The 19,299-nt window shown below is 39.7% G+C and overlaps 2 protein-coding genes across 7 annotated transcripts in view; one reads left to right on the forward strand and one right to left on the reverse strand.

Annotated features, from left to right (window-relative positions):
* foxn4 (forkhead box N4) overlaps positions 1-16,304 on the forward strand; it is an 84,411-nt gene extending 68,107 nt beyond the window's left edge. For both annotated transcript variants that reach the window (XM_039771813.1, XM_039771812.1), the window contains 9 exons: positions 136-224; positions 8,788-8,954; positions 10,098-10,210; positions 10,309-10,419; positions 10,714-10,841; positions 11,515-11,611; positions 11,728-11,935; positions 12,284-12,655; positions 15,419-16,304. In XM_039771813.1, coding sequence (XP_039627747.1) covers positions 139-224; positions 8,788-8,954; positions 10,098-10,210; positions 10,309-10,419; positions 10,714-10,841; positions 11,515-11,611; positions 11,728-11,935; positions 12,284-12,655; positions 15,419-15,669 — 1,533 coding nt within the window. In that variant the 5' untranslated portion in view covers positions 136-138 and the 3' untranslated portion in view covers positions 15,670-16,304. The remainder of the gene's footprint in view (positions 1-135; positions 225-8,787; positions 8,955-10,097; positions 10,211-10,308; positions 10,420-10,713; positions 10,842-11,514; positions 11,612-11,727; positions 11,936-12,283; positions 12,656-15,418) is intronic.
* Positions 16,305-17,223: 919 nt separating this feature from the next.
* Positions 17,224-19,299, reverse strand: part of acacb (acetyl-CoA carboxylase beta) — a 70,615-nt gene continuing 68,539 nt past the window's right edge. For all 5 annotated transcript variants that reach the window (XM_039771805.1, XM_039771803.1, XM_039771801.1 and 2 more), the window contains 2 exons: positions 19,068-19,204; positions 17,224-18,054 (listed from right to left, as the gene is read on the reverse strand). In XM_039771805.1, coding sequence (XP_039627739.1) covers positions 17,928-18,054; positions 19,068-19,204 — 264 coding nt within the window. In that variant the 3' untranslated portion in view covers positions 17,224-17,927. The remainder of the gene's footprint in view (positions 18,055-19,067; positions 19,205-19,299) is intronic.

Here is a 19,299-nt window from a genome sequence, read left to right on the forward strand (position 1 = left end):
CTTGTCAACAACCTTTAACTTTACTCTTTATAATTTCTTAAATTTCTACCTGATAGTTGTTCATAATATGGTTTACTTTTGTAAGCTCCTTTGGATAAAGGTGATTTCTAAAACATACCAATATTTCTATTACAGGAGATGATAGAAAGTGGCCTCAGTTCCAGAATGTCAGGAATTCTTGGAAATCTAGGACAAAGCCATCATCCCTCCACACAGGACTACAGGTGGGCCTTTTTTGTTTCCTCATGAGTTAGATCTAACAAGCTGCCCACTGTTGTCAAAAGAGGAAAAATGTGTCAGCTGTCCACAAAAGAATAGAAAATTTCCCTAAAGGTTTATTTAAGCAAGCATTCACAAATCAGTGAGATGATTTTATACCCTCATACCGTTAAATTAATGTTGGCCGCTTTATTATTCAGTAGCACTTGTTATAAAATGTAATATAAAACTAACTGATTTATGTTAACATATACAACTTCAGTTAGCTTAAACAGCATCCTTTTCAGTGCCCAGAGGGCATGTCGGAGGAGCTGTGTGGTACCCACTGAGGAGAAGTGCAGGGCAGTAAAAACAAATTCCCCACCACTGAGAGAGAGGCTGCATGTGTCAGGAGGGACAACATGAACGCATTGAGCATTCTGACTCTCCTTCCCGCATGTTTCCTTGGCTTGCTCAGAGTGCACACTCTGATGGATTGGCACACCATTAAGGGGCCACTTCCTACCATATGCTCAGTGCTGCTGGGTAAGCACAAGTTCTCTATGACCTTGATTTGGAGACACAGGTTATAAAATGGATGGTTTTCCTTTTCTATGCCTTCTCCCCCCTTCTGTATGTTCATTTCAATATGTCCCACTACCTGTTTGTGAAGATGCCTGTCCAGAAAAATGCAGGTTCAAGTTACTTTTCATAATTATGTTTATTTTTACTTTATCTCTGCATTGGATTGAAGACAGGCATTTTCTTATCTACTATAAAGAAATAATTAAATATAGAATGCTTTTGTCTGTCTGCTATTTAAGCATAAATGTTTTAGTAAGGTCCGACAAGCCACTCTCACTCATTTATTAAGCTGAAATGCAGGGAATAAAAACTTTTTGACAGGACAATTCACTTTCTGGTGAGCACCTTCCTCATATAGTGGTGAAAACTCTCAAAGTGTAAATGATTTTCAAGTCTGAATGGATGTGTCAGATCCCATCAGGTCTGTTTACACTCCTGTTGTCAGGATAAGGAGGGGTCTTTGGCTTTGGATGGGCTGATTTCTAGAGGGTTAAAAAAAACCACGGGGTCACAAGGAGGGGAAGTGGCCTCCTTATGGTGGATGAGAAGGTGGGGGTTGGTGTTGGAAAAAAGGACTTGAACCGCTGGGAAAAAAAGTTCCCTCTTCCTAACTTTCTCGAGTGCTCAACTCATATCTTAGGTTTTCTTTGGATGTGTCATTATAGTCTGCTGGAAAAATACAATGGCACTGTACATATGCAATTAAGCATGAAAATCCCCCCTCAGTCATCCCACTTCACAAGCAGCCTGACAAGCACTGCTTATGATGTTCTAAGAAAAGTTATAAGGGGCACAAATGAATCAGAAGTAGCTGATTTTTGGTATTAAATCAACAAAAATTTACCAGTATTTATTATATCCAAAGTAACTCAAACTCCATAAATGTAGAGTAGCTAAAGCCACCTGAACACTCCCTTGTTTTCTAGTGTATATCATATCAGGGGTGGACTTGTAGCAGAAGGAACAAGAAAAGTCTCACTGAAGATGACATTTCATATTTAGTTGAGATACATTTGAGAAGTGAGCCAGCTTTTCATCAAATGTCCTCAGTTGTGCGAACACAAAGAGGCAGCAGAAGAAAAGCAAAGACAAGCTCCTCTGCTAATCAAATTCCAGAGTAGTCACTTCTTTGTAGACTTCAAAGGCAAAGCATAAACTGCGAGATGGACAGACACATGGTACTGTCGTAGGTTCTGATACTGTATGGCTAATGGCCAACACAGTCATTTTGTTCTGAAGCTTTCTGGTTAACGGACAGTAATACAATTGAAAAGTCAGACGTTCCACTGAAGAGCACAGATTCTTTTGCCCATTGGGACCATCCACAGTTCACACATATGTACTGGACCTCTTTAGCATACAGTCAGTATGTCCAACCACTGGCTTGTGTTTTACCAGACTGAGACACATGTCTGAAACTTGTGTGAAAATATGTTTATATTTCAACGTTTAGTTTAATCTTTGGTTGTGTTTTTAAGAATTCTATTGTCCCAAAAAAATAATGGACAGACCATTGTACAGTTACTGCTATACCTACAGTACAATACAGTATTTGTATTTAGTAAAACGTATAACTTGGATATATCACAGTTACAGTACACCATTGCCAGCAATAGCTCTATGAGTGTGAATTATATATGAGCATACCAGAGGCAGTACTAATGAAAATGCCAACATTTTTATTATTACTGCATTTAATAATTATAGCATTTTAATCAACTTCACATCCTAGCAACATTAGTCATTATACTTCTATGAATGACAATGCACAGTTTAATAAGTAAGGTCACAAATAATAATATGAATTCTGCATTAATTTTGTTCATGACAAAGCCAAACTAATTATGTCATTATAAGGAATACTTCAGGGCTTCAGTTGCTACTACCAAATGTTATTATTTAATAATAATAGTTCTTTGCTTCTATATAGCGCTTTTCTCACTACTCAAAGCTATTTCTGATGATGACAATAATACTCCTACTACTTTTAGTGCAGGTAGTTCTACAATCAAAAATAACCGTCTTAATGTTCCTCCTTTTGCAAATACCTTAGGACTATTTATTAATAATAAAGTTAATACTACTTTACTGCTCCCATTTATAGTATCTGTACTAATACAATAACATAACATTATTCCTGAACCCACTTAAACTCAAGCCCACCACAATATACAAATTTTATTGATTCGATTACATTCATACTACTTATATTTTTGTTCATACTAATATCATTGCTGTATTTTTAGAATTAATTTTACAATAATGAACACCACCAATCTAATGCTAGTAAATGTAACAGTTGTGTTCATCGTTGTGCTACTGCTGGTATCATTAATCCTACCCCATAGAATACCTAACTGCTGCTCCTTAATAATACTTCAGTTATTAATAATTGTGTAAATAATGCTGTTGCTGGTTAGTAGAAGTCTTAATGCTGTTACCAGTTCAAATCATATCCCAACTATAACTGCCACAGACAGAAGCATAAACACAATGGGATAAGATACTAAGTAGCCTGGCAGACAGGAGGAGTTTGACTTGATGTTACTTTGGAGAAATTAGGTGACAAGAACCAAGTAGCTCTGTTGGGCTAAATAGCTTATTGTCATCCACATTGTTCTAATTACCACCACACTTTACAGCCAGTAGTCCTACCAATAATGTTAATAGAATACTACTTATTGTATTACTAATATATTTTCACATGACACTATTAATACTTCCACATTTAATCCTTCACAGATAGTTTTTACTAATTATGTAAAAAAAGAACTATCACTGTTTCTGTTTCTGGTATGAATGCTTCTACAGTTACAATGATAACACTTTTATGAGTGCTGCTCACATTACTTATTTTCACAAACTGTAATGTTACTAGTACTGCTTCTTTAGATATCCCCAATATTACAGCATTACTACTGTTACCCTGCTTAATTACACCTCTAGGATACTATTAATAATAATAATAATACTTCTTTGACAATGCATCTGTTAGTATTACTAACACAGAACGTGAATTACTGCCAGTGGTGCTAGGAATAACAAGATCATAACAATTACAGTATAAGATCACTTCTGTTGGTACTTGTTAAAGTTCACAGTTCCTACTAGTATTTCTTGCTGATCTTAGTGGCAGTATGGGTGTAAATGGATTTAACAACAACACATAGACCAAATTGATTCTGCTCTCTGTATTCTTAAAGTATTTCAATTGGCATCAGAGCAGCTCTACTAGCCGTGTTATGCTTTTGACACAGTACAAGGAGTGCATTAGTGTCACTGCTGACATTTTTGGTAAGATTTGTACTGATTCAGCATTACTGGCCAGTGTTGTGCTACTATTAAAACAATAATAGTGGTAGTGGCTGTTCAAACATGCACCTGAGAAGGCCATCAGAGAAATGCAGCAATTATTCACACCTACAAAATATTGAGCCTCTTTTGGTGAATTTGGCGGCAGTCATCAAACATAAGAAATTATTATGACAGAAGGAGGAAAAAAAGGGACCCACCATCTGCATTTGGTTTACCTTGTTTTTTATTAATAATAATTATTGTGCTCTGATAGTTAACATCTGCGGTGGGCTGGCGCCCTGTCCGGGGTTTGTTTCCTGCCTTGCAACCTGTGTTGGCTGGGATTGGCTCCAGCAGACCCCCGTGACCCTGTAGTTAGGATATAGCGGGTTGGATAATGGATGGATGGATAGTTAACAGATGCATGTAAATCACACATAGAGGTATAAGCAATAGTTAAATTAAAGTTTTGGTACAGTCTAATCAATAAAACCTATTTTAGTCAATGAATGAGCATAAAAAAATGACCATTTTGCAAAAATACAATAAAATTGTATACCAAATAATAAGTACGGTGAAACTCAAGACAACGTTATCTGCACATTGAAATAAAAGAACAAGGAGAAGGGGGCCATTCTCTTGGTCAGCTCCTCTAAGCCATTACTGAATATAAAAATCATTCCTTCAAAAAGTAGTTGTCTCATTTGAATGCACTCTTTGCCCTTAGAATTAAAATGGGTCCCATGTATGCTGAGAGGGGCACCTTGTGCCAAGACCTGTCAGGGTTTTAGTCCACTCATGAACATTTATAGTGCCCTGTGGTCTGTAAGGAGATGTTTCATGTTCTTCCACCACATCTCTGATTTAAATGAATTATCCAAAGTAAACAAAATATAGCAAAGGTAAATAATTTATTTTTGCAATATAAATATATAGAGATAAAAATACTTTAAAGTGAAGTGCTAAATAATTTTCACACAGCGATTCTTTTTTAAATTGCACACTTTGAACGATCTAATGGAAATAAAAATTATATGTCTCTCTCTCTCCTCCACTAAACAGCAGTAAGAATATTTCTTCTGAGCAATGCAGTACATTTAAAGCTAAAGATTTAACCCTTCAACACTCTCTTGCATTGTGTTGGTGTATATTTAAGCTAGACAGATATGAAAGGCACTACACAACAATGAAGGCTGCTGTAAATAGACAGGCATACACACAATCAAGCATTTACCATCCTATTTCATTTTCCAAGTATCCATTAGATATTTCAAATTTCACACAAACTGCAATACCAAAAATATTTTGTCTTCTGAGGATATGAATTTCTTACTTTTGTTCAAAGGTTTTCTGCTGTTAGAGGATTTAAATGGCTTAATACACAACCTACATTTTAATATTCACACCATTCACTGCCATTTTTTAACATCATTACATTGACTACATTCCTTTATATTATACAGTACATACACACACATTTCTAGGAAACCACAAAATATAAGCTACAAATAACTAATTTAAGAAGTGGGACTTCATTCTGGCCTGCTATTAGGCTGCCACCATATAGTGGTCTGACTCTCATCCCGCAGCTCCTAATCTGAATAAATCAACAAAACTCACCTGTCCACATTCTACTTGATAATTTAGGTGCAGTTGTAAATACCTAATTATTTCAGGTATAATATTTACTTGTGTCACTGGGCAGTGTCGTTTTTACGGGGGTCGGGGAAGGGGCTGGTGGTGGTGTGGGGGACGACAACAAAGACACACAATCCTGACAATCGTTAATATGTATTTGAAAAACTTTATTTTAAATTCTCTCAGTCATAGATGTTAATTTAAATGTACAGTGCTTTCCTGCTTCGAACATATTCATCTGTCCTATTAAAATAATTTTTTTCATACATCTTTACTGTGCATACACCACCAAATGCTTTATAACACTTATAACACAATTTACAATGAACACCTTTAAAAAGAAAATATGTATTTGATAGAATGTGCTGCGCAGCCTTTGATTGCTGGTAAAGGCTCCAGCTGCCTCATGGCCTGACCTGAATAAGCAAAATAAATAAATAAAAACTGAGATCGGTAATAGACATGTGGGGTGGCATTTTATGCTATTCTGAGGTTGCTGAAAATGAATATGGTAATATTTTTGATAATTAATTTTTTACCAGTTCTCCTAGCTCACTACGAGCCACTCCCAGAAGGTTAAAACTGACATTGTTCAAACATAAGCTTGTGATGGTATAATTTTAGACTATTTCAAGGTCAGTAATTATAAATAGGATGTCATTTTTGATCCTTTACTAGGGGTCTAGGCTACCTGAAAAATGACAAATTTCTATAACAATTGATAATATTTAGACTTTAAACATTAAATCGAAGCACAAATTTTAATACTTCAAATAACCGATGTAAGTGTTCTTGTTATGTACTTTACCTCATGAAGTAAATCCTCGCATTTCTTATGAACACCCTGAATTAGGGCGGCTTAGGTTAATTCAAACTTTTTTTTTGTTGGAGACCTCACTCTTAGTGCTTAAAGGCAGGACTGCGATGGCTAATTCTTAAACTCCTATTCATGCATCCCCAAGTTCAGTACAACCTGATACTCAATACACGGTGGTTAATTCATCACGTCACACCATTCCAATGTGTGTATGTAAAACTGCCATCAAACTAATCCTCAGCCTTTCCCTGTAACACTACTACCACACATACCTGTTGGGTGTGGAATGTGCAAGTGTTCAAAAGTCACATACTGTACATGGACACATACGCACTCAAACGTGCAGGTGAAGTCCTGCGGTTTCTACATAAACAGACGCTGTGGTGTGGGCCAGTATGCTTGGGGTGGAGTAAAGGCTTTTGGATTTATTTGGTGACAAGAGGCGTGTGCAGTATGACCTGACCCCCACCGCCCCCTTGGCTCTATTGCACCAGTAGTTGAGTGGGGGTGTAGGGTGTGTTGGAAGAGAATAGGGAAGCATCAGAGAAGCAGATGGCATTTTTTTTATCCCATGTGTGTTGGCCGTCATTCCGCTAGATTAATTCAAGAGGTTAAAAAAAAAAAAAGGGGAAAAACCCAGTAACACAATTAAACCAGAGGCAGAGGATAACAATGAGGCCACGTGCCACTGGGCAACAGTCGTTTGAGACACAATAGGTTATCATCTATCAATAGACAAGCCAACTGTTGCAAACGACACGGGCCTACCCGGTTTTCAAATTATTTCATGCTCTTGTTTATTTATGATTTAGCCAATGGTAAAGAGGAGAGAGTGGTCACCTGACAGCTCCTTCTTTTTTGGGGGGTGGATGTCTTTACAAGTGCCCAGTCTCACAAAATAATTGAATAGTAAAGGTCGCTATGGCAACTCTAATTATCGTACTGCAACTACAGTCGAGACAGAGGAGGAGAGGCAGGGATTCAAGAGACTAGCTTTTGTTTACTTAATTTTCAGTAGTTTTTTTTTTTTTAACCCCCCACCGCCCCGAACTTCCAACTGCTGTTGTGGGGGACCAGGATTAAAAGCCTGTTTAAAAGCCTGTTTTTTTTTTTTTCTTTTTAATGTGAAAGCTCATTTCAACTACCGACATAAAAAGATACAGCTACAGAAAAGGAAAGCCATGACTTTTTCTCTACAAGCAACCTGCTGTACCACATAAAAAATATTCACGGAGGATATCAAGGCAGAGACTGTGAATGGATTGGTTCTTAATATCCCCCAACATAAATCAGACTTATTCACTGAGGCACACATTCATCATTCAAAAAACAAAAAGTTGGAGTTTAGTCACATTATGCAGAGAGGTGTACAAAATAAAATTCATCCCCTTAGAATCACATAGATACAGTCTGTGTGATTACCTAAGGCATATTAATGAGGTACAGCAGATTAGACACTTTTCTTAGTGACCTCATGCGGGGGAAAATGGAAAGCAATGATCTCAAGAAATGAAGAAGATTTGAGTTTGTGGGTGATGCTTCTGTTAGTGCTTCACTGCTGATCATATTATTGGAAATGGGGTAGACAAAATAAAACGGGCAACTGATATAAGTAAGATAGCCAGGGGTTGCTGCATGAATGTAACTGCTCCTCATTTCATTCCAGAAAATGTGTCCCATGATTCCAGTGGAAATTTATGTTTACACGCATATTAATGTATGTACTAAACTTATCCAAGCTTACCTCTCTGAAGACACAGTTCTCTGATAGCAAGAAAAACTGTTCATCAGTTAGCATTACTTAGCCTGCATATTCCTCCATTTTGGACACATTTAACCTTTAGCCACTAATACAGTTTCTTTAACTAATATCCTTCTGCTCACCTTGGAGGAGGCTGATGTTCAGTCCAAAGCTGCCATAAGGGGTCTGCGCTAAAAAAAATCTTAAAAACTCTTATGTGGCTGTGCTTTATTTTGCATTATTTTATTTTTACTTTTTTCATAAACTGTAAAAAATGAATTGTAGCATAATGCCTTTAACTATAAAACAATAAATCAATTGTTCACTTGTCCACATTTTTAACATTGCTTCTGAGGGATCTCTTCTAAGGTTCTCCCACAATCAAATTCATATTACTCTGTTTTATAAGGTGCTCAAGACTAAGGCACTACATCAGTCAAACTCTACCTGCTCTGTCTGCTGCAAAACTCAGAAAAAAAGCAGCTTTATACATTTTATTTTCTCATATATGCAGGCTAATGACCTCCGACCCGTCTCAGCTGAGTGAGGATGACATTCCCAGCGATTTACAGTCCCTGTCCTGGCTTACCTCTGTGGATGTCCCCCGACTGCAGCAGATGGCAACAGGGCGCCTGGATTTCAGCATGAACTCCCAAAATTCACAGCTAGAGCAGCAGACAGGTAAGTTAAATAAAATCAAATACATTATCTAATTATTATTTATATAGGATTAGAGTATTACATTCACACAAGTCATATACAGTATACTATAGAATACAGAATGCAGTATATTATTTTGATCATGGTGAATTAAAAGTATTATTCATATAGCATGCTTTATAATTAACATTAACTTTATATTAAACACTGCAAACAGTACATGTTTCTAGAAGTGCACCAGAGAAGAGTTTATCAATATAAATATGCATGTCTTTGCCTTTATGCATATACATGCATAAACTTGGGGATACTTCAGGAATGAAAAACTAACATAGGCAATGATTTTCTGACCCGTTAAGTCCTTCCAGCACATAGATGGCAGCTAGAATGGTGCCAGGACACTGCTGCTCAAAGGACAGAGCAGGACGCTTGAACTTGTCGTGCACACCAGGCTTACACCAAAGTGACTTGGGGTGGAAAGTGTAGTTTCCAGCAGTGAACACTAGATGTCACTGTCAACTATTGCTGATCGACAGTATGCTGTATATATAATTTGAGAACGTCCTGCGCAGAGCTTTAAATGCTGGCTACTATGAGCGTGCCACTTTAGTTTAGTGCGGGCATGTGAGGTGTGTAAAGGATGAGTGGCAAGTGGGCTGTATGTGTTATGTGACACCTGAAAAAGGAGGCAAGACAGAAGAGCGCTTTGTGGTCAATCATAAGAATGTAAATATTATAACTCAACAAACATTGTGTATAAATATATAATTGGAAGTTCACTTTGTACTGATGTTGCATACTTACTATACTTGCTTTTTTTGTATTGCATTTTGATTAACTGTCTGAGGAGACACTATAGTGCAAGTACAAACGTTCACTGTACTGAACAGACAATAAACTTGACTTGTGGTAGTCGAGAAGTCACACCCAAGTGATGGGTAAAGATCTATGCAAAGATGGCCAGTGAGGCATAACAATTTTTTTGGTGTTGATCATTTTAAGACTCCTTTTTTCATTGTACCGGCATGAAGAAATGTGAGAAGACATGTCATACTTGTGCATTGTATATACAAGTGCACCCTCGTACATGTATGCAACACAGTGTGGAGACTAAATCAGTTGCCATGTATTGTGTTAACTTTCTCAATAACCTTCTTCTTTCAGCCCAAGTGGGCAGCATGAGCATTCCTGGAAGACGGGGGACCATGATCCATATCCAAGGTAGCATGCAAACAGGCCTGTTGGGAATGAGCTCCTTCCCAGCTCAGGGAGCAAATGTTAGTATCTTGTCATTTATTATTACTGGTTTACATTAATTCTTATTTTATTGAGGCAACCCTAACTGTCACCGTCTCTCTTTAAACCCTGTGTTCAGATGACGCAGTATGCCATGAGTGGGCAGCTTTCCCCAGGATACCAGGCACAGCAAACCCTGTCCCAGCCTGTCTCTCAGCAGGTTTATGCCATCTCTCAAGCCAGCCAGCAGGTACATTAGTGGAGCATTCTTGACTTCCATTTCTAAATACTCTATTTTGTAATTTTTTTTTTTTTTTAAACTATTGGAGCATGATACTATTCTGTTGTTCGGAAAAATCTGAGCAAGGCAGAGCTAATAACTAAATGTCTGACACTCTCAGTAGGCACTTTCATTTTGAATGAATCTGTGTGTTTGGGAATGTTTGGTTGGGGAAATAGTAGATGTGTGGTTTTATACATTGAACAGTTCAACAGTATTTTTAAAGAAATGTCCTAAATTCTCATTTATTTCCCCCTTAATTAGTGCTCTTCTGCAGCAGTCTACAGCAACACTTTTGCCAGTCAGACATCATTTAGCCAGCCACGCCTCGCTCCTCATGGGAACCAGGACCTACAGCCCAAATCCTACCCCAAGCCCATTTACTCTTACAGGTATGTAAAAAAAAGTCATACACTTGAAATTGCATATTTTATAGTCATTCACAATACACAATAAAAAGTGTCATCTTAAATTGTCAGGTAATCTTTGTTTATCATTAAGAGTGTGCACAAAATTGATTCCCATCTGCCTCCGCGCCCACTGGCGTCCAGTCACTAAACTGTAATACTAGTTTTTGAACCTTTGGTCACATTACTGGTCATACAAGCACGTCATGTCTGCTGTAACACCTGACATGGCTGAATTGCAGCCTTAATTTACTATTGGGAAAGGAAGCCATGTTAAATTCTAAAAGGAGCATGGCTGTCATACCACTTGTGGGCCTAATGTGACAGGCTTCATCGAGCCTGCAGGCTGTGTCATGTACCCCCCGACTTAAGGTAATAATTTATATATATATATATATATATAGTACTTCTGCCTCAAAGTGGTGATAAACCTAATTATTATATTAAAAAGTTTGGCTTTATTATTTTACTTTGAAAGAAGTGTCAGAACTATTTTGTGAATTATTTTAATATTAAATGTAAATTACATTTTCTGAAATATTTTATTACATATTTCTTTTATATATTGTAGATAAACAGTCCATATTATGTAATATAAAAGATAGCCCTGAGGTTTACATCACATAGTTATTTAACATTGACCTCATCTGAATTGCAGCTGTCTGATTGCCATGGCACTAAAGAACAGCAAGACGGGCAGCCTCCCTGTCAGTGAGATTTACAGCTTCATGAAGGAACACTTTCCCTACTTTAAGGTAAGCCACAAAATCCTTACCTGTTGTTGGGGCCTAAAGCTCCAAATGTAAAAAGTATAAAAATCAATGTACAAGACCACCGCAGTAATGCCACCTTTAATCTTTTGTCTTTGCAGACGGCTCCCGATGGCTGGAAAAACTCAGTACGGCATAACCTATCCTTGAACAAGTGTTTTGAGAAAGTTGAGAACAAGATGAGCAGCTCATCGCGGAAAGGCTGCTTGTGGGCGCTGAACCCAGCTAAGATTGACAAGATGGAGGAGGAAATGCAGAAATGGAAACGCAAGGATCTACCCTCCATCAGGCGCAGCATGGCCAACCCAGGTGAGCAGCAAATTTAGGGCCACTACCCTAGCAGCTGTTTCCTCATGTTCAGTCTGACTATGTTAAGTGGGAGCCTTTTCTCCTCCTCTCCAACAGACTGAGCTGTTTATCCATAAATGGAACCATACTACCAAAAAACATTTCCTCTCTAGACTGTCTCTGAAAAGTTTAGGTGTGACTGAGGTGTTTTAGCTTTGGTCTGCTAGATTGTCACCTGCAGAGCTCCTCTTACTTGTATAATTCCATCATGTATGTTTCCAGCTAATGGCAAAATTGGGATCCTTCTTTTACCACAAACTAAAATGTGAATTTATTTTGGTAACTGGAGTGTGTTTTTCCCTTCTTTAGATGAACTGGACAAGTTAATCACAGACCGGCCAGAGACTTGCAGACGAAAAACCTGTGAGACAGGCCCAACTCCCCTACCCACCTCACAAGTGGGTTTGACATTGGCAGTACGGCCACAGGCTCAATCTGTGATGTCACTCTCCCTGCAGTCGCTGCCTCTTCACCATCAACTCCAGACACAGGCCCGCTTGGCTCCTAGCTCCCCAGCACCTGCTCAGACCCCACCACAGCACTCTGTACCGGACCTCTCCCACAGTCCCCTGGAACAGCAGCAGCATGCCAAACATGGGCATGACTTCTTCAGTATGAATGCTGATATGAGCACTGAGGTGGACACCCTTGACCCAAGTATCATGGACTTCGCCCTACAAGGTAAGAGGACACTAAAAATGTGATGGGGACTGTATAATGGGTAATTAAGGGGGGGATCACAAGGATGTAAAGTATGGGGCTATTTTTGTAACCTTGAACAGTTTTGGAGCCTTTTGTGATGATGCAGGAGTTTTGTTTTTCCACTATAATGGTATAAACATAGAGCATCAGTGAACTTATAATAGGTAATAAGAGACACTACTATAGTTGTGTCACATATCATGCATTAATACTTATGGATTATATGTTATTTAGAAAAAGTGTTATGTACTGGTACTGTGTGCTACATGTGTGTATTTCTGTTTTCTTACCTCAATTACTCTTTAAAAATCTTATATGTAACATAACAGCATACCAGTTGTGCTTGTTCAACCGCGATCATTCTCTGCTTTCCACCGTGTTCAGAAGATAGACATAATTAAGCACTGCAATCTAAACAAATGTAATCTAAACAGTGGAGGCTCAGTTAAACATGCAAAGGTGTAAGAAAATCCCCTCAGAGCTTAAGTTCAAATATCTAGTACATTCAGAAGAAAGCACAGTATAATAACAAGAGAAACTCACTAACTCTAGTGCATTCAATGAACCGCAAGGGACTTTGGGTTTTATAGTCCGTTGATGGTGAGGAGCAGGACAGGTGGCCCTGCCTCTTTGGCAACTATCAAAAAAACACAAGGAATATAATAGAAAACTGACATCCATCCATTATCCAACCTGCTATATCCTAACTACAGGGTCACGGGGGTCTGCTGGAGCCAGTCCCAGCCAACACAGGGCGCAAGGCGGGAAACAAACCCCGGGCAGGGCGCCAGCCCACCGCAGGGTGCACACACACACCAAGCACACACTAGGGACAATTTAGAATTGCCAATGCACCTAACCTGCATGTCTTTGGAATTGTGGGAGGAAGCCGGAGGACCCATAGGAAACCCACTCAGACATGGGGAGAACATGCCAACTCTACGCAGGGAGAACCCGGGAAGCGAACCCAGGTCTCTTTACTGCTTACAGCAGCGCTACCACTGCGCCACTGTGCCAACCGTAAACTGACAAATATACACTAAATGATCAGCAATACTGATTAAGAATACATAATTATACAAAAAAAAAAGACAATATTAACATAAACAAAAGAATAAAAAGCAATTTAAACCTCAGCCATTGTAGGAACACTGGTTGAAACCCCAAACCTTACATTGAGCTCCTCCTGGGCAGCACCTGGTAGTGTGCTTTAGGCACTCAGAGTGCAGGATGACCTCCACCCTCTTGTGGGCTGGCTCCTTATGTGACCCTCTGGAAGTCACATTAATTGCCTGGCATATACAAAATACATCACCCAGACAAGTGTTTTAGAAAGAAAAGACAAGAAAAACCTAACACCGCAGACATGTGAATTTTTACACAAGGCTGTAACGTTTGAATGGGTCCTTGACACTTTTGTTGCTGCTGATAAAGTTTGAACTGCACATCACTAATAATGGAGGTTATCAGTGGGTCTCCACTCAAGACTCCAGCCCAACATTTATTTTCACACATTACGTTTTTACTTTATTCAGAGCCTTTCAATGTAAAGCACCATTTTAACAAGTGTTTCAAGCAAACTTGCAGAGTTAGTATATGAATGTGCCACCCTTTGACATTCTAGTCCAGCTCTTCAGTCAAGCCAAGTGGCTAATTCTGTCACCTGACTGATATCCATCCATCCTTCTCATTACCCCATTTCTAAACTCATTCAGTGGGTTTAGATAAAGAGTGCAACATGCTGCTTGACCAAATTTCATTTTAGCTCTGATATGTGGTGTGCCTCTTCAGGGCTCAAGCAAAGTGGGCTGCACTTAATCTTAGGACCTCCCAATCTGGGCTATCTCCAAAATATAAACATGGGTGCAGCACATGATAGGAGAGACTGATGAGCAGCTGGTAATATAACAAAGTGTTTCTGCCTGATGAATTAGGTGACTTCTTAGAAACATTTCAACTTAAAGGAAACCTTCTGTTATCCACTTAACGTGATCCTTGGCCTATCATGGCAACATCAAACACAGAGCAGGAGACAGGCCTTGATTAGGCACTAGTCCACTAGAGGACACTCTCAACCCATCAACGTGTTGGTCAAACATGCAAGTAAGAACATGTGACACTGTTAATGCTACTAACATAGGCCAAGCTTGAATCACCAAACATATGAAAGGAGATATCACATATAGGGGGGGTCTACTGACAGGATCAGGGAGTAGACCCCTTGATTTTTGAATTTTGAGGCAGTATTGCCAACCACTATGCCACCCTTAGCTATAAAGGAAGTAAAAGAATTGTAAATGCCTTGAGCAGGTGTTTTAAAGATCCCAAAGTGCATCTTTCTAAAATTAAATAGTAACGGACAGCTGACAAATATTTTTGTAGTCACCAACATGAAAAAATGGACTGGGGGTGCCCATGAAGGAAGCACATCAATAACTGGTGTAAGAGGGAGTGACTCAAGTTACTACAAGCAGACAACCCAAAGCCCTTGAATGGACTTTGGAACCATCACGATAAACTGACATGTCACATTAATAGCATGAAGACAACTAAAAGGAAAGGGTTTCATTAGAAGGCAGAATTAACAAGGCTGCAACAACAACAAGCACAACATGGCCAACCAGTGGCTAGATTTACGGCCCAAGTTCTGCCCAAGGAGACACAGCAGGTGCACATGTGCATTGTACTACAACACCAACCTCTGCCATTTATTTTTTTTCTCTCCATTTCCTGCAAATCTAGGCAACCTCTGGGAGGAGATGAAAGATGAGAGCTTTAATCTGGACACTTTAGGCGCCTTTAGCAACTCCCCTTTGCGGCTCTCGGACTATGACCTGGGTATGGCAGGTGCGACACCTGTGTCAGGCAGCAGCGAGCTCTCCTTTCAGGACCTGCAGGTCACCGGTATGTACACCACATACACAACGCTGGACACCGTGTCATCACCCCAGTACATGAACACTCAAGGGAATAAGCCGATTGCTCTGCTGTAGCCTGAATGGCCGGAAAGGATCACAAGAGACAAAGGACACTGTGGGACTGTGCAAACACAAAGGACAGCCAACCCACAGGTTTGCACAGCAGCCTACCATCTAAAGCTTTTGGTTACAGGACTTGTGGGAGACCCCCCCGAGCAAAAGCTCAATAGGCCACCATGCCGCTGAGCTGTTTCCACCACCAGCAGGCTGCTTATCAGTAAGGAGTGACATGTGCCAAATGACTCAAACTCTTTAAGGACTGAGACGAGCAAAAAGAAAGGGCAATGGTGGGACACAGACTGTATTACCAAGTGTGGGTGAGAGAAACAAAAGCAAGTGTGCATGTGGAGGGATGGGCAAAGGGGCGGGGGGGAGGTCAAGAATCATGTCATGTGGGTTTGGCCACATACAAGCCCTAGTGAACTGGCACACCAAGCTTCCCAAAAAAAAAAAAAAATATTAGGTTAGCAATTCACGTTTTTGTGATTTTGTTTTCTTTTTCCTTTTGTATTTGTGATGCTCAGTATTACGTTTGTGTATTTGTTTATTTATATTTATTGACTTCATATGAGAGCTTGTATGAGAGGAAGAGAATCAAGCACTATTTACACTGCTGAATTAACCCTGAAGTACACACAAAATTTACAGGCTATGCCGATTCTGGTTTATTATTTAATCTTTTAAGCAGGTTTGATGGACACAACAAAAGGACACAAACAATGGCCTCATGCAACAAATCAGGGCAGGAAAACAAACAAACAAATGAATGCAGTCAATTGAACGTCTTAATCTCAGCCCGCCAGCTTCTTTGCAGATCATTTTTAGGGTTATGAAACGGTTTGAACCATTAATAGTAAATTATGTACAGACATTAGGAATAAATATTTAAATGGAGATGTGTGTGGTTTTCTTAAATTGACTCATAGCTCGTATTTAATCACTTTGGCTTGGTGAGTCTAGGGATGTCCAGGTCCCCTTTAGGCCAGCACCACAGATGTCACCTGTTTTACTTCTGGTAAGCGATTACTACTTCTTTCAATGAGTTAGTGTGACTTGAGGAAAACCATAAAGATACAAGGAGAATGGTCCTGGAGACATTAGTGACCATGCTGGAGACTGTTGCCTTCTTAACCACTTGTTTCTTCTTCTGAACACCACAAGGATTGAACAATTGAAGTACTTTCACAAGCCACCGAAATTTCAGACTTGGATCTAACAGCTCCTCTTCACTTTCAGTGATAGACTTTTTTGTCCAGAGAAACTTATGATCAATAATTTGGCTTTCCAGAGAAACTTGTGATCAATAATTTGGCTTTCCATTGTGTTCATCTCCCCACTCTCATGCTCTACAACTTTGGTTCCCAATCCCAGTCCTGGAGATAGTGCCATCATAACAGAATTTCTACTACTCTATAATGACACTGCCATGTTTGTCATCTGCAGTTTAATCTGTACTTGTTGAGTCAATCCAATGCACTCACACACTCTCCCTGAACTACACAGATTTGAAAATGGATGAATGGATGGAGAGATCCCCATTAAAAAGAAACTCACAGACACACACACACATCTCGTCACTTCTGGAAACCTATATTAGGCTTGTAGGTATAACCTTTGTTAAAAAGAAGACCAAACTGTAGGCACTTACACTTGTATTAACAGAAAGAAAAACAAAAATAAAATAAAGTGCTCATCTTCAATAACTGAGCCATTTTTGTTCACATAGCAGCCCTGCTGCAAATACTTAAAACTGGGCCCTCCAATCCATAGACTCCCCATCACTGGAAAGGGGACAGCTTCCTGAAGAACTGGCTCCAGCAACAATTTCATAAAGAGGTTACATTCATCCCTGAGGAGGGCAACAAGCTGCATCACTGCTGCTTAAATACTAGAAGCCCCTTGTGTCCCTGAGACAGTCCTTTCCAACATCTTGCTATGGTCACACAATAATGCCCAAAGGCTGAGCTCAGAGTAGCAGTCGGAATATTTATGTGTATTCCAATACTTTTTTCCTTTGACCTTCTCCAGCAGTGGTCCAGTTTTCATCTGCAGAATTATACTAGGCAAGGGGTCCAAGTTCAAATAGGTTTTATACACCGCAGAGTAGATAAGCTACTGAGGTTCAGTCCAGAATTAAAAAGGCCTAAAAGTTCAACCAGTCCCACTGGCTTTAACAAACCATAAAGAGTATGTAAGCTTGCTGTATTCATGTGGATTGACTGGACCTCCCAACTTGGTGTGTTGCAGAACTTGCCATTTGTTACTTGGAGGCCTCAGCTGGAAGGTGTGCAGTCCATTGTGGCCAACAGGCGGCTGATCTGAGCCCTCTGGGATGGACTGATGTTCTGGGTCATGTGTATAATGCAGTCCATGGCAACTTCAGGATTGGCCTGCACCAAGCTGGCAACAAAAAAAAAATGTAGTGGGTAATATTTTAAGAGCTGGATCTCATCTTCCACAGCTTGCCATTCTTTTTATGGATTTAAATTTGTGAATGTGATCTTTAGTGGCATCACAGAATAACTGCCACACAGTTCCTTTGCTGGTATACTTCATAATGTCAACAAGTTTGTACAGCTAAATATGAAATGAAAGTTGTACAAATGTAAAGCAAGAGGGTAGTAAGGGTAAGTAACCATACTTTTTTATAGCTCACCTGCCTGCTTTCCTTTTTTGATGTTCACTATTGTTTACCATGTCCATCACACAAAGCCCAAATATCAATGCATAACTTGTGAGAGGTGGCCATCTGTGAAAGTGTGGCACACAACAGTCACACTGCCTGTTAAGGTCCTTACAAATGAAACACTGAACATACAACCTGGGCAGAAATGTGTAAAGCTACCTTTGGACTGCCAAAGGCAGGCCACTCAGCAGATGTCACACTTGTTAGGAATAGAGATGGTCAACCATACAGTGCTAGCAAGAATTGTGTAAAGCAGCCTTAGCAACTTCTGGCCTTTTATGGGTTTTCTGATGGCTCAGGGGTGCAATGGTCTCAGGGTGCAGCAGATGGCACCCCTTCACATGACTTTATAGTCGCAACTAACTCCAAAAGGGATTGGGGACATAACTAGAGTGGCATTTAATGTTTCCAAATGCCAGCAACCTTTGCACTTCAAACTCAAGGATAAGTTGTGGCAGAAAGTAGGGGTGCCAGGCTAAGCAGAAGAAGTGCTTTGTGGTAGAATGAAGTACTCAAAGAGGGTGAGCCACCATACCTGGAACATGGGGATCAGGGCCCAGAGCGGCTGCAGGTTTTTTTCCTTTGGTCTTCCTCGTGCTTTTGGTGGTCCCTGACTTTCTAAGCACCACCAGCCTTGGATTACGGGCTCCTAAATCTGCTATTTACTGATCTGTTCAATTGGACTCTGCCTTCTAGATTAGTAGAAAGTATGGTTTGTGACACTAACCTGCGAATGTGCTTCAGAGCATAATCCCTCTTCAGATACTTGATGTTCTCTCGGATGACTGAGCGAGTGCCGTCTTCTTCAGTCAGATGCCTCTCTAGCCACTCTACCACAGACTTGTTATTATCCCAAAGGTATGCCTACAACACAGCAGCACAAACTCACTGAAACTTGACCATTTGGGGGAAATTACCCATTCTTGAATGGGCTAGGGAGCCATCAGGGACACAGTGCA

The sequence above is a fragment of the Polypterus senegalus genome, chromosome 12, assembly GCF_016835505.1.
Source record: "Polypterus senegalus isolate Bchr_013 chromosome 12, ASM1683550v1, whole genome shotgun sequence".
In the NCBI taxonomy this organism is placed as follows: Eukaryota; Metazoa; Chordata; class Cladistia; order Polypteriformes; family Polypteridae; genus Polypterus; species Polypterus senegalus.